This window comes from Zalophus californianus, chromosome 7 (genome assembly GCF_009762305.2).
Source record: "Zalophus californianus isolate mZalCal1 chromosome 7, mZalCal1.pri.v2, whole genome shotgun sequence".
Lineage (NCBI taxonomy): Eukaryota > Metazoa > Chordata > Mammalia > Carnivora > Otariidae > Zalophus > Zalophus californianus.
The window spans coordinates 8164703-8180651 of NC_045601.1; the positions used below are offsets into that span (position 1 = coordinate 8164703).

At 53.5% G+C, this 15949-nt stretch overlaps 1 protein-coding gene across 2 annotated transcripts in view; it reads right to left on the reverse strand.

Annotated features, from left to right (window-relative positions):
• Positions 1–15949, reverse strand: part of IGF2R (insulin like growth factor 2 receptor) — a 97657-nt gene that overhangs the window by 4114 nt on the left and 77594 nt on the right. For both annotated transcript variants that reach the window (XM_027601487.2, XM_027601486.2), the window contains exons 36-45: positions 15375–15524; positions 12697–12858; positions 11350–11557; positions 10846–10992; positions 9653–9887; positions 8756–8892; positions 6180–6294; positions 4665–4811; positions 3933–4120; positions 1799–1985 (exon numbers count right to left, since the gene is read on the reverse strand). In XM_027601487.2, coding sequence (XP_027457288.2) covers positions 1799–1985; positions 3933–4120; positions 4665–4811; positions 6180–6294; positions 8756–8892; positions 9653–9887; positions 10846–10992; positions 11350–11557; positions 12697–12858; positions 15375–15524 — 1676 coding nt within the window. The remainder of the gene's footprint in view (positions 1–1798; positions 1986–3932; positions 4121–4664; positions 4812–6179; positions 6295–8755; positions 8893–9652; positions 9888–10845; positions 10993–11349; positions 11558–12696; positions 12859–15374; positions 15525–15949) is intronic.

Below are 15949 nucleotides of genomic sequence, written 5' to 3' on the forward strand. Positions count from 1 at the left end.
GGTGACCAACATGGCCACTCTTCAACCAGCTAAGATTTCACCACTCCCACCCACACGTGGCGAACAGCGGTGTATTTCCAGGACCTTAACCATTCAAGGAAAATAGTAAACTTAACTAATATAAAACCAGAAGCACCAGGACGGACTTCCCTTTCTGCTCAGAGAAACAGACCTTTGTGGAATAACTCGACACTTCCGAACCTTCGGGCCCTCGCGCCTCCGCTGACAGAACCCACTGCCGGCAATTCTTCCCCACCCCGAGAAAGCAGACAGCAAAGTGACAGCGACCATCCGGGCTGCTCAGGAGGGGAGAGGGCACCGCGACAGGCCACACACATGCAGTGAACTGGATGCTAAAGATGCTACAAATTCAGAAAACCACTCGGTTCAAGTTGGGTCAGAGGGCAGCCGATGGCCCGACCACGTAAGGAAAACCACGTCGATCAAAATTCAGCCGGAGCCAAGCGATCTGGTTCCGAACCATGAGGAGGAGGAGCTCCGCGTTCCCAGTCACTGTGTGCTCGGGCGGGGACAGCCCCACAAGGCGCACATCGGCCAGCCCCGCACGCCCTGCGCTGAAAGCCGGGACCAGCGGAGGCATCGCCTGCATGACATCACTCACTTCTAAGTGTGCTCTTGTTTCTACTTCTGGGCTCCCTGGTGAGCCAGGAATTATTCTCAAGTGTGCTTTAGTGTCCAAATGGGTTTTTATTTTTCAGTTAATTTCTCGTTACTGGTTCTTCACTTAATTGCACTGTGTGTGTTGTTTATATGGCACCCACATTTAGAAATTTACTAAGACTTGCCTTACATCCGTGTTCCTGGAAAATACAGGACAAAGTAGTGGACTCTTTTTAAAAGTGAATACTGATTTAAGATCTGATAGAGGGCATCGGGAACTCCCCCCACTGTCCCTAGCACGGTTTCTACGGACTGCAGAGACACCCTTCTCTGGGACATAAAGCCAACAACTGCAAGGGAAGGACTTTTCCTCCTGATCTCAGTCTCAGCACAGAGAACGAGAAGCTCCTGTAAGAACCTGACGTGGATGAAACAGGAAGAAAGCAAATCCAAGAGGAGAGCAACATGTAACACTGTGTTCTAGATGAGGGCCTCCAAACACGGCCATGACCTAGGCAGAGGAACGAAGGCTGTGGGGCCCGAGAAGAGGTAGGTTCCCTGAGGCCACGCGGAGGCCCAGATGGCCCTTCCCTCACCAGAAAGCCCTCAGCACAGAAACGCATACTTCCCATGAAAACCTGGCCTGTAGCTGATTTTCAAAATCTGTAGAACAAGTTTTCATTCCTTCAAACACAGACAATACTTCGTTCAAGTTAAAATAACATTTAGCACATAATAATCTGCACTAGAACATATGGAAAACCGTGTTGGAACACAAAGATGAGACAGAGAGGCCACTTCCGGTGAGCCAGTGAGGGGAAATGGCTGGGGAAGGCCGGGAAAGAAAGTGAGGGCGCTCAGGCCTTGCGCGTGCGTGCAGGCGGATGGCCGACGCACTGGGGGTGGCGGATGGTGGTGATGGGCGCCTGGGGGACCCGAGAGGGCCCGACTTGGACAGCCACTGGAGCCGGATGCCAGCTACATGGGGTTTACCTCTCTGGCTCTCAGACACGCTGGGATGTTCCCACAGGACAGCACTGGGGGCAGAGAACACATCCAAACACATGCCTGAGCTAAGTTCCGAGGGAGCAGGTCTGGGGTCCAGCTGGGAAGTGTGCGTCCCGAGCAGAAAGCAGCTGACAGGGCGCTCCGGCCCATGCCGCGACAGCGTACTCACCCCAGAGGACACACGGCAGAGGTGTACCAGGAGAACAGGTACTGGCAGTCAGCAGTCTCGTGGCTGAACTCGGGGATCCCGTCCTTCACCAAAGGGTCGCAGTGGAAGAAGATGGTGGAAGACACAGACTTCGTCTTATCTTTTCCACACTTAGAGGATGAGGCAAACACCACATCTAGGTCCCCATCTGTTGGAAAGGAAGGCACAACACAGGCAATGCTACCATCAACATTTCAATAAAGGGCCAAGTTCATCTTTCCACAGTCTGTAAAAAAGTTTGCACACACTTAAAATCATAGGTAAAGGGCCTTCTTCAAAGGTCCCACATGCACGCTTCTTCACAGGCTGCGCGACACACGTTACAGAGCCCCTGCCTCACGTCAGGGAGCAGGGAAGTCCTGAGCCTTGTCCCAGAAAAGGTCTGCCTCAGTCCTCAGCTAACAACAGGATTCAGAACAGGGAATGGCCACGCAGTATCAGTGCATCTGTAGACGGAAATGGACCCAGTGGGCAACCAGCCAACCAGCTAAACAAGCCTCCGCACGGAGCCCGGGACACTGGGGGCCGGGGATCTCCCCTGGCTGGCAAGACTCCGTGCATATCGTCACACACTGGTGCCGGGAATGGAACCCATCCTCATGCCAGAGGGAGAGGACGATGGAAACATCCTGCTCCCTTCTGGACGCCATCCTATGTGCTTTTTCCCTTGGCCAATTTCCATCCTTAACCGTGACTGTAACAGCGCAAGAATAAGTCCTGAGTCCTAACAAATGATCAAACCTCAGGGGACGGAACCTCCCCGAAACCTGCAGCTGGTGTGAGAAGTGAGGGAGCTGTGTGCAGACGTTGCCCTCTCCCAACTCTGCAGCTGGCTGAAAGTTCACAGTCAGCCACTGCTACAGGGCTAGGGCGTTTAGTGTATAAAGCGGCCACGTTCACGAACAAAAGGGAGCCCAAGCCCCAGGCTCTACGGCTGGGCTCAGGAAGGCCCCACAAGTTCTCACTCACAACTGGCTGAGGCGTGACCCAAATGGACCACCCACCAGGCCGGCATGTGGGCGCTCGTCCCCGAGCTGATGGGGGAGCCGAATCGCAGCAAGACGGGGCTCCATGGCTTCCTACTCTCGCCCTCTGGAATGAGTGGAGACTCGGGAAAAGTTTTAAACTGATTTTTTCATGAAATGCAAAAAGTGGTCTTAATACTAAACTGACTTTTTTTTTAAGATTTTATTTATTTATTCATAAAAGACAGAGAGAGAGAGAGGCAGAGGGAGAAGCAGGCTCCCCGCTGAGCAGGGAGCCCAATGCAGGACTTGATCCCAGGACCCTGGGATCATGACCTGAGCCGAAGGCAGACGCTTAACCATCTGAGCCACTCAGGCGCCCTAAACCGACTTTCTAGAGTTAGTGAATACTGAAAGTGAAAAGGTCTGAAAGGAGTTTAAAGAACGACGAACAAATAAATGCATGTGCTGATGTGACCCAAGTGAATCCAACTCAGAATTACTGGAAAAGAACAGAGAACCACGGGAGTTTACTCCATAATGTGGAATTCTGACAGCAAATCAGGCTGACTTGGTGCTCAGCGTCTGCGTGTGGACGCACGGACATCTGGGCTCCTACCACTCGGGGAGCAGCTGCTTCTCCTCTCGGGGAATCTCTAGGAGCCCTTTTCACATCAGAATCGGCTGGGTTTTTCAACATATTTAACTTTTTAAAGGGTATCTATCCTTTCTTTTCAACCTTTTGACAAATGTAAAATGTCTTACTCTTCTGCAAAAATATCTGAAATTGCCAAGTAAAGAACCAACATGACGAAACCAAATTGAAGGCAATTCTTGGACACGCACACTTTATCTTCTGCTTCACCCCCACTGCACAACCTCAGGTTGAGACCAGGTTTGGGTTTTCAGGTGTTTATCTGGAACTGGGGTGACTTTCTCCTACAGTGAAATGCCCGTCTCACACACACTATTCAATCGTTTTGACGACTGTGTATCAAGACACAGACCTACAGACCAGGCTTCTTGCTTTCAAATCGGGGATTTCAATGGAAGGGTTTCTTCATGAAAATTCTAAAGTCCCTCCTTTGAAGAAGCTGAACATGGAACACTGAGGGAAAGAAAGCAATTACCTTGAACGTAGTATTTGGTTTTGTCAGAAGTTCCAACTTTCCTACTGAAGTGTTGGTCATTTGGTTTAACCTGGCATATATTGGCCCCCGAGCATGCTGGATTTCTGGAGCTTGTGATGGAGGAAAGCTGGATTTCATACAGGTACTTGTCCCCATTTGTTCTCATGTCCCCAGAGGCACTGAATAGCCTGAAGAGACAGAAAAGATGGCAGTGACTCTAGTCTGTCCAGAAACCCACTTACGAGAGACTCAAACACCCGGGAACTGTAGGGCTGCAGGCCACGGCCCTTATCCGGCTCTGCCCGCCTGGGAGCCCGTGAGGACGCCCGAGGGCACCAACTTCCACTCCATCGTCTTCCTGCGTCCCCAGCCTGCACTCTGAGTGGCGTCCTGCTCCGAGCCCACCCCAGCCTGCCCCAGGTGCGGCCAGCAGCTCTGGCCAATCCCTGAAGTCAGGTAGTCCACCCCCGGGGATTATCAGGAAGGGGAGGAGAAGGGGAGACTTTATTTTTACACTCAAAAGAATTCACCATCTTTGGTGTTAAAACTTCATGGTTGAGTAATGCTTTCCCTCGGTTTAAGCAAAATATGGCAACTACCTAGAAACAGTAACTAAAACACACCGCCTATTTATCATCTTGCAGCCCCCCCCCGCCCCACTAGGGAAAGAGCTATATTGCTGGTTTCATTTTGAATACACTTCAGTGCTCAAAAGGAAAATATTCCACTTACTTAAAATAAATATCTCCGAGGCTGAAGCTCTTGCCATTTATAGGGTTGGTGATGGTGCCGTTCACCATCTGCACCTCCTGCGGCTTCACGGCACAAGCAGCCCGGGAGTCCCAGCTGAAGTAGTAAGTGCAGCTGTCGATGTCGAACCTGGAGGGAGCAGGTGAGGACCGTGGTCACGGCCAGCCAGGCTCGGCACGGCGTGGGGCCGCGGCCACACAGAGCCTCTTGCACCTGGAAGACTGGCTTTCAGGGCTCCATACGGGCCGAACCCTGGGTCCCCACGGAAGCCCCCCACCACCGCCAAGCCCTCGCCACCCCCACAGTGGGCACTGGCAGCTCTGGCTAGGGTGGCTATTACTAACTTTTCTCAACAGCATAATAGGGAAGATGATGGCCTAGCACATCAGCAACGTGAAAAAGCAGGCAACTGTTTAACACAGTCTTTTTTGTTTTTTTAAGATTTTATTTATTTGACAAAAAGAGACACAGCAAGAGAGGGAACACAAGCGGGGGGAGAGGGAGAGGGAGAAGCAGGCTTCCCGCCGAGCAGGGAGCCCAATGCTGGGCTCAATCCCAGGACCCTGGGATCCTGACCTGAGCCGAAGGCAGACGCTTAATGACTAAGCCACCCAGGCGCCCCACTGTTTTGTTTTGTTTTTTTAATTAAGAAACTCTGCGACATCTAGGGGCGCCTGGGTGGCTAGTCAGTTGAGCGTCTGCCTTCAGCTCGGGTCAGGATCCTGGGGTCCTGGGATGGAGCCCTGTGTCAGACTCTCTGCTCAGTGGGGAGTCTGCTTCTCCCAGCCCCCACCCCTCTCTCTCTCTCAAATAAATAAATAAAATCTTCAAAAAAAAAAAAAAGAAAGAAAGAAAAAGAAAAACAGTGCAACATCTAAAAGCTGGAAAAATTTGCTCCCAAATTTTTGAACTTTATTTTATAAGCTTTTCTGACTCCTACATTGATTTAAATCCTCAGACAATTCCCAGGTCTCCCCAGAAATTCCAGCCCAGCTTCTGGAAGAATCACTGGTTGGGAAACAGCAGCTCGTATGCTCCCTCTGTTGGCCAAACTCCTCCTAGCACTAGATACAGAGTTGCCTGGAAAATTCTAGGGTGATCCAAGAGCACCCCAGGTGCCAGCCCCACCGGCTTGGTGGGTCTCAGGCCACTTGAACAGCTGGCCCTGGGCGGCACCAACCGCTGCCCCTTTGGTTCTACAATGATGTCGAAGGCAGAGGCCAGTGAAACATCACTTGACATTGTCGCTTTAGTCAAGTGACCGTGGGTGGGGCCCCTTTTCCAGGAAATCCCTCCCTGTGCGGGGCAGCCCTGCACACTCTAGGACAATTAACAGGCCCGGCCCCCTCCCCAGGTCCCAAGTCTCAGTGGCCACACAAACACCCTCTCCCTGCACACCCATCCGCACACCTGAAAGTGAAAACCGGGGGGAGAGATGCTGGTGAGCCCCCAGTCCCTGCTCTCCACAGCTTCCCGTGCAGGCCCCAACCCTCTCACCTCATGAACGAAGGTCTGCCCACAGTCTTTGCACAGGTCAACTCTATGACGGCAGATGCCGTCTTATTCTCCCCACACTGATAACCTTTTGAATAAGTTATGATGACTTTGTCATCTGAAACACACAAAGGATGGATTTGTGGTTATAAAAAGCTTCAGCGTCACAAGTCAACATCTATGTTAAAAGCCAAGACAGAACAAATGTTTGGCTCTCTCAAGACTCCTAAGTCTTCAGTCTCGGGTTCTCAGCATGCCAAGCTCGGTGACCGCCTCCGGGTCTGTACCACACCTTGCACGGCTGGGGAAGACCTGGGTTCAAATCCCAGCCCCTCCTGCTCACCAGCTGCCTGACTCTGGGCTGCTGAGCATCTGAGCCTGTCCCCTCACCTGCGTGGGAGGAATACTGCCCAGAGCGTCTGCCATGAGCCCAGCACGATGGGCACACAGAGAACTTCGCCCCACGGCAGCTGTCACAGCTGCTCCAGTTTGTAGGATCCCAGGGTCATTTTAGGTGCTTTCCCAACACACCCCCCGCCCGGAACACCCCAGGAGTTAACAGGGCAAGGAGCTAGACCTCCAAACTATAAAGAGAAAAACCAGAAGCGGAACAACTCTGGTTTTCTCAGGTCTCCTGGCTCTGTGTCCAACTTTTCCACTTCCGAAAATACCAGAGAAGAGAACCTAAGACCCTGACCTGCAGGGTCTTAGACGTGAGCACTTGCTCTCAGTGGCCACTCGGGAGCCAGCGTGGCAGCCAGCTCAACGCTGCTGCCGCTTCCAGCTACTGTGTGTGGCCGCCCGGAGCTGTCCTGGGGGCGCCCGAGCCCACGCTGGCTCAGGGTCACAGGGCGGGGGCCTTGGGAGCAGCGCCCACCCTTCAGCCCCCGACTCTCACACCCCCGAGACCTGGGGAGGCGGGGGGGGGGGGGGGGGGGGGGGGACACAGGCCTTGGTACTAGCTTCCCACCTGTTCTTCCCAGGACACACAGGTCAAGGCGTAGGGGACTGCTCAGCCAAAGGCCCAGGCCCTCAGCCCTGCCCAAATTCAAAGCTGTACTGGATGAATTAAATATCAGGCTCCTGTGCAAAATTTTGGAAGACAGAATTCTACTGCTTTAAAGAGAAATTCTTAAACTGCCGGAGCATAGGAAAACAAACCAATGCAGGTCTTACTGTAGACACCCTCCACTCCTGGGCAATACACTCGACCTTCCCCAGCTCATTGCCCAACTTGGGACATGGACTCTAACCCCAAGCCCACCCCCACAGAGCTGTGAGGATTGCACAGGCAGAAAGCACAGCTGTAGATAAACGTGACTTCCTGGAACAGAGAGTCCATCTCTCCACCCCACATGGCTGCAGCCCTTCCTGAGCATGTGGGTCACGGCGTCTGTCCTTGGACAGCCGTCCTGTTGGGGCCAAGGAGTAAGGCCCCGGGTGTGTTGGGGACCCTGCTAGCCGAACCTTCCGTGAGGCCTTCACCCTGCAAACCTCTTTCAGCTGGCTGTGGGCAGCCGGGGAAAGGGCTGATCCAGTATCCGTACACAACCACGAGACTACAGAGCAGAGAGCCACCCTCAACCCTCGTCGTGGGCCGCGTGGGAACGGCAGTGAACAGCGGGCTGGGAGGCCGCTCCAGGCGACGCTACCATCTGGCGTGCCTCTCATCCACAGTGACAGTGGTCCCTCGGAATTCCCTGTCTCCCTTCCAAGAGCTCAAGCAGACTCAAGTCACCCGTGGTTTAATCAGGACAACTCGGGGACCCCACTCTACTCCAACAAGGTAAAGGTGTTTTTCTTTACTGGTTCCTCCGAACATATCCCAGTTACTCCTATCTAAGAAAGACCTGCCTTTTAAATAATGAAAGACAGGGGCGCCTTGGTGACTCAGTAGGTTAAGTATCTGACTCTAGATTTCGGTTCAGGTCATGATCTCAGAGTCGTGAGATGGAGCCCCGCGTCGGGCTCCGCACTGGGCATGGAGCCTGCTAAAGATTCTCTTTCTCCTTCTCCCTCTCCCCGTCCCTGCCAAACTCATGCTCTCGCGTACTCTCGCTCTCTCTCAAATAAATAATGAAAGATAGAATCTTTCACTCAACAACCAATTGCAAGATTTTCTACTAACACTATTAAAAAGAGCTTCTATATTTTCTAAATTGTTAAGACATTACAAAAACACACCCCTGAATTATCTTTACCAAGTTCTTACGTAACTGTTCAGCTTTCCTGAATAACTGCTGGTGCGTATAATATGCAGACTCTGGCACTCAACCCAGAGCTGGAGCAAGGATTCAGAGGAATCTTAACCACTGTGACCCTCTCAGTGTAGAAGTACGTTCCCAGGAGAGGTGGCCCCTCTACACACACCTGCTAGGACCTGCCATCTCTGGGAATACAAAGTGGTACTTATTCTAATGTTCCAGGAATTACCAAAGTGCTTGAGAAACAGAAGGAATGGTATCTGGCAGTTTCAACTCAAGCCAGGGCTGACCCTTCTGGCCATACGAGGACGCCCTCACCTTCCCAACTCCAATGCAACACCTGTAAGCATGCAGGACAAGGAGCCAGGGCCTTACCTAAGACATCCAGCTTCTGTGTGTGAACAAGCCCCAAGACCTGGACGACACCAGATGCACTCTTTTTGCAAATGCTGGCTCTGTCAGAGCAGTCGAGAGGCCCTTTGTATATTTTCTGACAGAGATTTATATAGTACCTGTAAAATAACACAAAGAGATAGAAGGGCAGGGTGCAAGGTCAGTCCGCCCTACACACGGGCTGCAGCTCTCTGTCCCTCGCTTTCAGAAATAGGAATCGTGTTGACAACCAAGTGTTCCACAGCACCTCTGAATGCAGCACCGAAACAGATTCTTCTAATAAAGGCCCCAGGAGTAGCTGGTTACTGAAAAAGGGAGCATGGCACCCAGGCAGGTGGGGGTGAACCCTGAGACGGTGTGGTTTAGAAGGGCTGGTGAGTTGGGACCTGCAGCGGCTCCAATCCTAGCGAGCTGCTGACCTTAGGACCGAAGGCCTCCAAGTCCACACCCCCACCCCACGCTGAGGCCTTCCTGCTCTGAGGGCCCCTGGCAGAGAGACGGAGCGGCCGCCGCAGGCCACGAACCTCAGACCCACACAGGGGTGGGTGCCAAAGAGCTGAGAAAATCAACGCACACCCCTGACACACACCCAGCAGCAGACAGAAGCCCCTCACAAGCACAATACTCATCGAGACTCATTCTATCACATGCGGATCGCCAGCTCCTGGTTCCAAAGGCTCCCCCTTTCTGTCCACCTCTGCCTTCAAACCCAGCCCCGGGCACCAGGTCCGGCACCCGTGAGGGGCTCTTGAGCCACTGCAAGCACCGGGTTTACGTGGCAGCCCCAGTTCTGCAGGGACACAGAAGCGGACTGCCAAGAGGCCACCACCATCAGGCCCGAGAGAAGGACACGGCTGGCACGTGGTGACAGGTACTCACGAGACTCCTTCGTGGACAAAGAACCAAGACCCGGTGAGTGAAGACAACAGTCGTAAGTCGTAGGTTTTGTGCTTCTGGATGAATTTGCACTCCATCTTCTTTGGAGGGCAGACAACTTTTGTTTTCCACTCAAATGTCACCTCACAGCCACGAACTTCACTGAAGACCTGTGGCCTCCCGATATCGGCCTCCTCGTCGCACTTGAAGATAATTGCAGACATCCGGTGGCTGTTTGCTGGGGAGCAGCACACAGAAAACTCAGACGGCAGCCTGGCCCCCTGCCGGCCCCTCACGTCCCCCACCCCCCGCCCACTCCGCTGCGCTCAGCACCAGCGCCTCCCCCCGCCGCTGCCCCCGCGCCCCCGCCAGAGCTGGGCCGTCTCCTTCACGTGTCCCACGACCCGAAACAGACCAAGGCCCCTCAGGGCCCTGTGTCTGCCTCTTCCTGTGCTTAATGACCCCACGGCACTAGCTCAATCCCCCGTGGACGGGTAGTCAACATTTGGTTACATGTGAATGAGGACAAGAAACAAAAACAGCAAGAGGTACGTGTAATTACCTAAAAATGTGAGTACCATCCACCAGACCAGGAGAAAGATCCTGTCATAATAAGCCTCAAAACAAAACTATAATAGGCCCCTGTAAATTTAACACTTAGAATTTCTTTATCTCCTCTCGTTCCCTGATCATTTACAAGAATTAAATCGTTTTTTGTATATCTCCTCATCACGTCCCTTGAGCGCTCACATCTGTCCGTGCCGCCCGCGAGCGGCCCAGCTCAGCCTGAAGCCCCGGGCCTGCCCCGTGCCCGCCGCACGGCTGAGAGCCGGCGGGTGAGCCCACCGCTCTTCCTCCCAACGCAGGCCGCGACCAGCTGGACTCTGCACAGGCGCGAGTGGCCATCAGCGGCGCCGGCCCGAGGACACACACCGCCCGAGGTAGGGAATGGGCCCCGCTGACCACCTGGCACTGGCCTGTCAGCCCTGCCCTACTTCAGTCTAGGTACCCAGTCACGTAACACATCCCATGGAGCCATTTGAGTTGTCCTCTCTTTATGGGAAACAAGCCTGACATGGAAAAACGACATGCGACAGAATTAACTTGGACAGCACAGAGGTCTGAGCACAAAGCCAGCCTGGAGAAGACGCCGGCTAAGCGGCAGCCCGAGCCAGGACGCGTGCCCGGCTACGTACAGTGTCTGCAGAAGCCCCACTCGCGGTCTCTGTCGTAGTTGGCCGTGGTGGAGCACCAAAGCCTTGCCCTGCCCTCCAGAACACACTCCTCGTAGCTCTTCCCATTGAATATGAAGGGGAACACACAGGGGTCACCTTCCTCAGTTTCTGGAAAAAAGAAAAACATCCGCGTGACCCTGATTACCAGCACGACCTCAGCTGGGCTTTCCCTGCCGGGCACGATCACCTGAAAATGCTCAAAAAGATCCCTTTTGGAAGCCACCACCCTAAGCCGACATCAGGACCGCCAGCCTCTGGGTCCCAACATGACAAGCGGCTCACAGACCAGCACGAGCCCGAGGCCTGAGCACTCACACTCAGGGCTGTGTGGGTGGAACGCCGTGTGGTCCAAGCCAGGTGTCCACATTCACAGCATCTGGAGCTCCATGCCTCAGTTTCCTCCTGTGGCCGGGTCTAACACCACACTCCCCACAACATAAAACACACCCTGCTACAAAGATTTACCTGGAGGACAATTATCTCCGTTGGCATAACTTAAAATGACAGCTTCATCCTGGTGCCTGTAATCCAGTCTCATTGATGCCAGCCGCCCAAAAGATGCCCCCTTGCTCCTGGAAAGCAGGCAGACACCTCCGTCCTTACAGCCTCCTTCATCCAGGCCTGCCGCCACGGTGCACACCCCTACGCTGTAGGTGCGTGAGTCTCGAGTCACCTGGACGCACGAGAACACGCGTGGGTGTCAGTGGGTCTCCAGGTGGGGGGAGAGCCGTCGCTCGAGCCGGAAAGCAGGGGCCGCCTGGGGGCTCTGCACAGGTGCCTCGGTGCTCCCTTCCTTCTCTCCACTCCTGACCTTCCTCCAGAGGGCAATGCCTGACCCACCATCTGGGCATTTCCCTCCGTCCACCCCCAGGCCCCTGGCAGGGAGCTGGCTGTGAGACCTGGGGCTGCTCCTCCGCCTTCCTGAAGCCCGGGTTCCCCACCTGTGACACAGGAGTGCTGAGGACGGAGCTGATGAGTGGGGAGCAGACACAGCATCGCCGAGCACGTGCCTTGCCTTCCTTGCTGGCCCCACCCTCTGCAGGCTCACACCTGCGGCACACCTGTCACACGTGTGCAAGGTCTCTATCACAGGAGCCAGGGCATGGGCATCGGGGCTCACTATTCCCCAGCTACCATCCCCTGGGAGGTGCTGGGATCTGGTGGGCATGGTCCAAGGTGCATAACTCAGTAACATCTAGATCACAGGCCCCCAGGTGGAGGGTCCCCCAAACCCCAGTGACTCAAGATGCCTGTGGCCTCATCGATATCACAAATAGCCCATGACACAAAGGCCGGATAAGCTCCCCACACACACACACACACACACACACACAGATGTATCTCAAGTCAGAGGAACACCCTAGCTCCCTCCATCCATTACCTCTGTGGTCAGCAAAAGAGCTGCATCTGCATCTTGAAGTCAGGTTGGAAGGAGACACAGGGGAATGACTCACAGCCTCTTCTGGGTGTACCAGACCTGGCCCTGCCCTTATGGGATACACGGTCACATGCACGTCCCCAAGCAGCCTCCTGACTTCCGTTGTATCATTTAATCCTTACAAAGCCCTATGGAGCTAAACTCTGAGCCGTGGGGCAGAACTCAGGCATTAGTTGGGCCTTGTTCGCTACACAGTCTAGAATCCCCAACAAGCTGATCCTGTGTGTCCAGGGCAGAGACTAAGCCCATTACCCCTCTGTGCACTGTGCCTCAGTGGTCACAAGTGCCCCATCACCTACAACACAAGAAGATACCACAAAGAACCCGGGCCGCTGTGCCCCCAAGATCAGCGGGCTCTAGCTGAGCGGCATTACCTTGAACGTGCTTTTGGAAAGGCTGGACAGGTTAAAGCTGTAATGCAGCTGCTCATCCGTCAGGGAGCAGCCGTCCACCTTCACTTCATCTGGACAGACCAGTGGGGTCTCCCACCCAAACACAAAGTCGCAGTCACTGGTCCTCAGCAGCATGGGAGCTCCCTGTTTGAGAGAAAACCCACATGGGTCAAGTACAGCATTCTCACACAGCTCTCCTCCCCCAGCTGGCACCAGAGCGAGAGCCCCACTTCCGGGGCTGTGGCCGTGGCTGGGAGGCTGCCAGGTGCTCTGGGTGACCTGCAGCGGCCCCCTCCAGGAGGGAGGGGCAGGGGCACCACCCCGCAAGGAACCAGGGTGGCCCTGCCCACACACCTGGAGCGTCTCGCGACCTCCAGGACGTGGCCCTGCATTTAGAGACAGAGTTCCCATGTCCGCACTACCAGTTCTTTAAACGTCATGACCGAGCAGGGTGTGAAAGAGAGGCCCTGCCAAGGCAGAGGAGGGAGCCGAGTGCTCTGGTACGCTCGCCGGGAGCGTCTCCACCCCGCTGCTACAAACTGAGGCCATCCCCGGAGGCCCACACACCACCGGAGGCCCACACACCACTCGGCCAGATTGCGCACAGGCCACCGAGCCTGCACCAGCGTGCTTATGCCCCCCTTGCTCGGCAACAGCCACAAAAACACAGACGGGCAGCTGGTCAGGAATTTCATTTTTAGTTGCTGTTGAGAATCAGTTTTTCTATAAACTTCAGTGGAAAAATATTCCCACTAAAGATAAAAACCACGGGGGAAGAAAATCTTTTTAAAATCTTTGCAACCTTGAGCGCACATTTTGTGTGAGGTGCCTGGTATCTAAAAGCCAGTGAACACTGCTCACTTTGAACATGCCACTGCTGCCCCGAGGCTCCGTGCCCGCCCCGTGGACGGCCCACCATGTGGGGTTAGCAGTTTTCCAGCCAGGCCGTTACACGCTCTCCATGTGGGAGGCTGAGATAACGGGCGCTCCCCGAGAGAGGTGGGTCTTCAGAAGAACCCCTCTGAAAAGTGAACTCCTACTGAACGTGGCAGCCTTTCTACAGATTAAGCCACGCTGCCTTAGGCTGTGTGTGCCGATGGCCGCCGGGTCGACACACTGCACAAACATGCAGACAAACATCCAAAGATAAAAGGAGTTCGCTGATCACAGCTCTGCCCCCCCGATAACTCAGGATTATCCTGACAGCCAATGGACCATCTGTGAACAGGGACACGTCCAAGGGCCCCGAGGTGGGGTGAGCCACTAGATGGGGAGGCCCCAGGCAGCGACGGTCTGTGTCTTCCCCTGTTCCTCCTCTCCTCAGGCTGCGGCCACATCACTTCCCACCACTGGCAGGCAGCCAGAGCTCCCTTTCCCTGAAAGACCTGCTACAGGCCAACAAACCAGAAAGTCAACCTAGGGAATCCACCAGAACCGAAATCCTTTACCTGAGCTCCTAGGGCCAGATGAGCCTTACAGTTCATCATCTTCAGGATTTTAAGAGGCACATATTTCTATCACCTCTCTCTCTCTCTCTCTCTCTCTCTCACATACACACACACACACACACGCACACACACACAGTCCTATAATGAAGCACATTCATGTTCCTGCAACCACATGTATGAATATTCTTATCAAGTGGGACAAACACCATGAGTGGCCTCCATCACTCACGTCAGAGGACTGAGTTTTCAGAGTGTTACAGATTTCAGAAGCATAGACTCCGCGCTGTGAAGCTGGGCTGCTTGGAGCAAAGAGCTCGCCAGCTGAGAAGGGGGAGTCCCAGCGGCCACTGCAGGGCTGCATGAGTCAGGTACAGCACCCAGCACCTCTGAGTCCCTGTGAAATGGGGGGACTGCACAACCCACCCATTCATCTCCTATTCACAGAGAGAACGTATGCAGAAACTCTGTGGAACAGAATGACACTCGTGATGGAAACCATGTTACTTTTAAGTACACTTAGAAGTTGATAACCTCCTCAGAAGGAACATACGCAGCTCTGTTAGAGCCATTTTGATTCTGGAGAGGCCTTCTTTTGTTTGCTAACTTCTAGATTTTGGGTTATATCCTGAACAATGATAGCTGCCAAAAGTCTGAGTTCCCAATAAGAATAAAATCACTAATGCTCTAGTTTTAAAAAAGGAAAAAGCTGACACTTCTATACGTTGGTACACATTGAAAACTACTCCTATGCTCAAGTGTTTCACGTTTTTAAATTACAGCAAGCCTTGCTGTGCAAAGTCTGCCCCGTTAATTCAGTGTGGGCTCACTCATTGTTAAGTTAATGGTTTTAGGGGCGCCTGGGTGACTCAATCAGTTAAGCATCTACCTTCGGCTCAGGTCATGATCCCGAGGTCCTGGGATTGGGCCCCGCATCAGGCTCCCTGCTCAGTGGGTGGCCTGCTTCCCCCTTCCCCCCGCCCCGGCCCTCCCCGGCTTGTGTGCACGCTCGCTCTCTCTCATGCTCTCAAATAAATAAAATCTTTAAAAAAAACTGAATGGTTTTAAATTATTCAGTGCACCACTGACGTACCATATGATTGCATCCATTTTCAATACGGGCATCCTTACCTCTGACTCATGCTTTCTGAGCCTGCAGCTCTGGCTCACTAAACCAGGCTTCAGCCCCCAGATTGTGAACAGGTGCACACTTACCATGCTCACACCTCTCCTACAGTGAAATGCGATCAGTGAGGTGTAGTTGAAATGCTTGTCCGCTAAGCAAGGAGTACTACTTTCAAAATTCAAGTAAACTTCATTTGCTATGGGGTTGAGTATTGGAGGTCCTGTGACTCGGCCAATATCCTAAACAAAGAAAAAAGCAAACAGCATTTCAGGGAATTGCTCCTTGGGTTGGCGAACACAGGCTAATACAGAACTGCAACAATAATACCTCACCTGTTTTGAAAATGAGTAGCATCTAAAGAAACTAGGTTAACAGCAACTCACTTGACAAATCTTGACAATAAAAGCTGCTACTCAGAAAGTTCAGTTTATCAGCAGTCATCAGTTTCGATTCTACAATTTCTAACAATAGGATTCTATTTCCAATCATGGTGAATTTTCAAAGATTCCAGGCAAGAGGTCTCTGTCCAGGCTTATCAAGAATGCTGCATGGTCTCCTATCACCTGATGGTGCACAGCGGCAGGAGCCCACGGATCTGCCCCCACGCCAGCCCGCCTCCTCACGCCCAGCACTGCCCCGTGATTACTCGGTTTCCTTGGCAGTG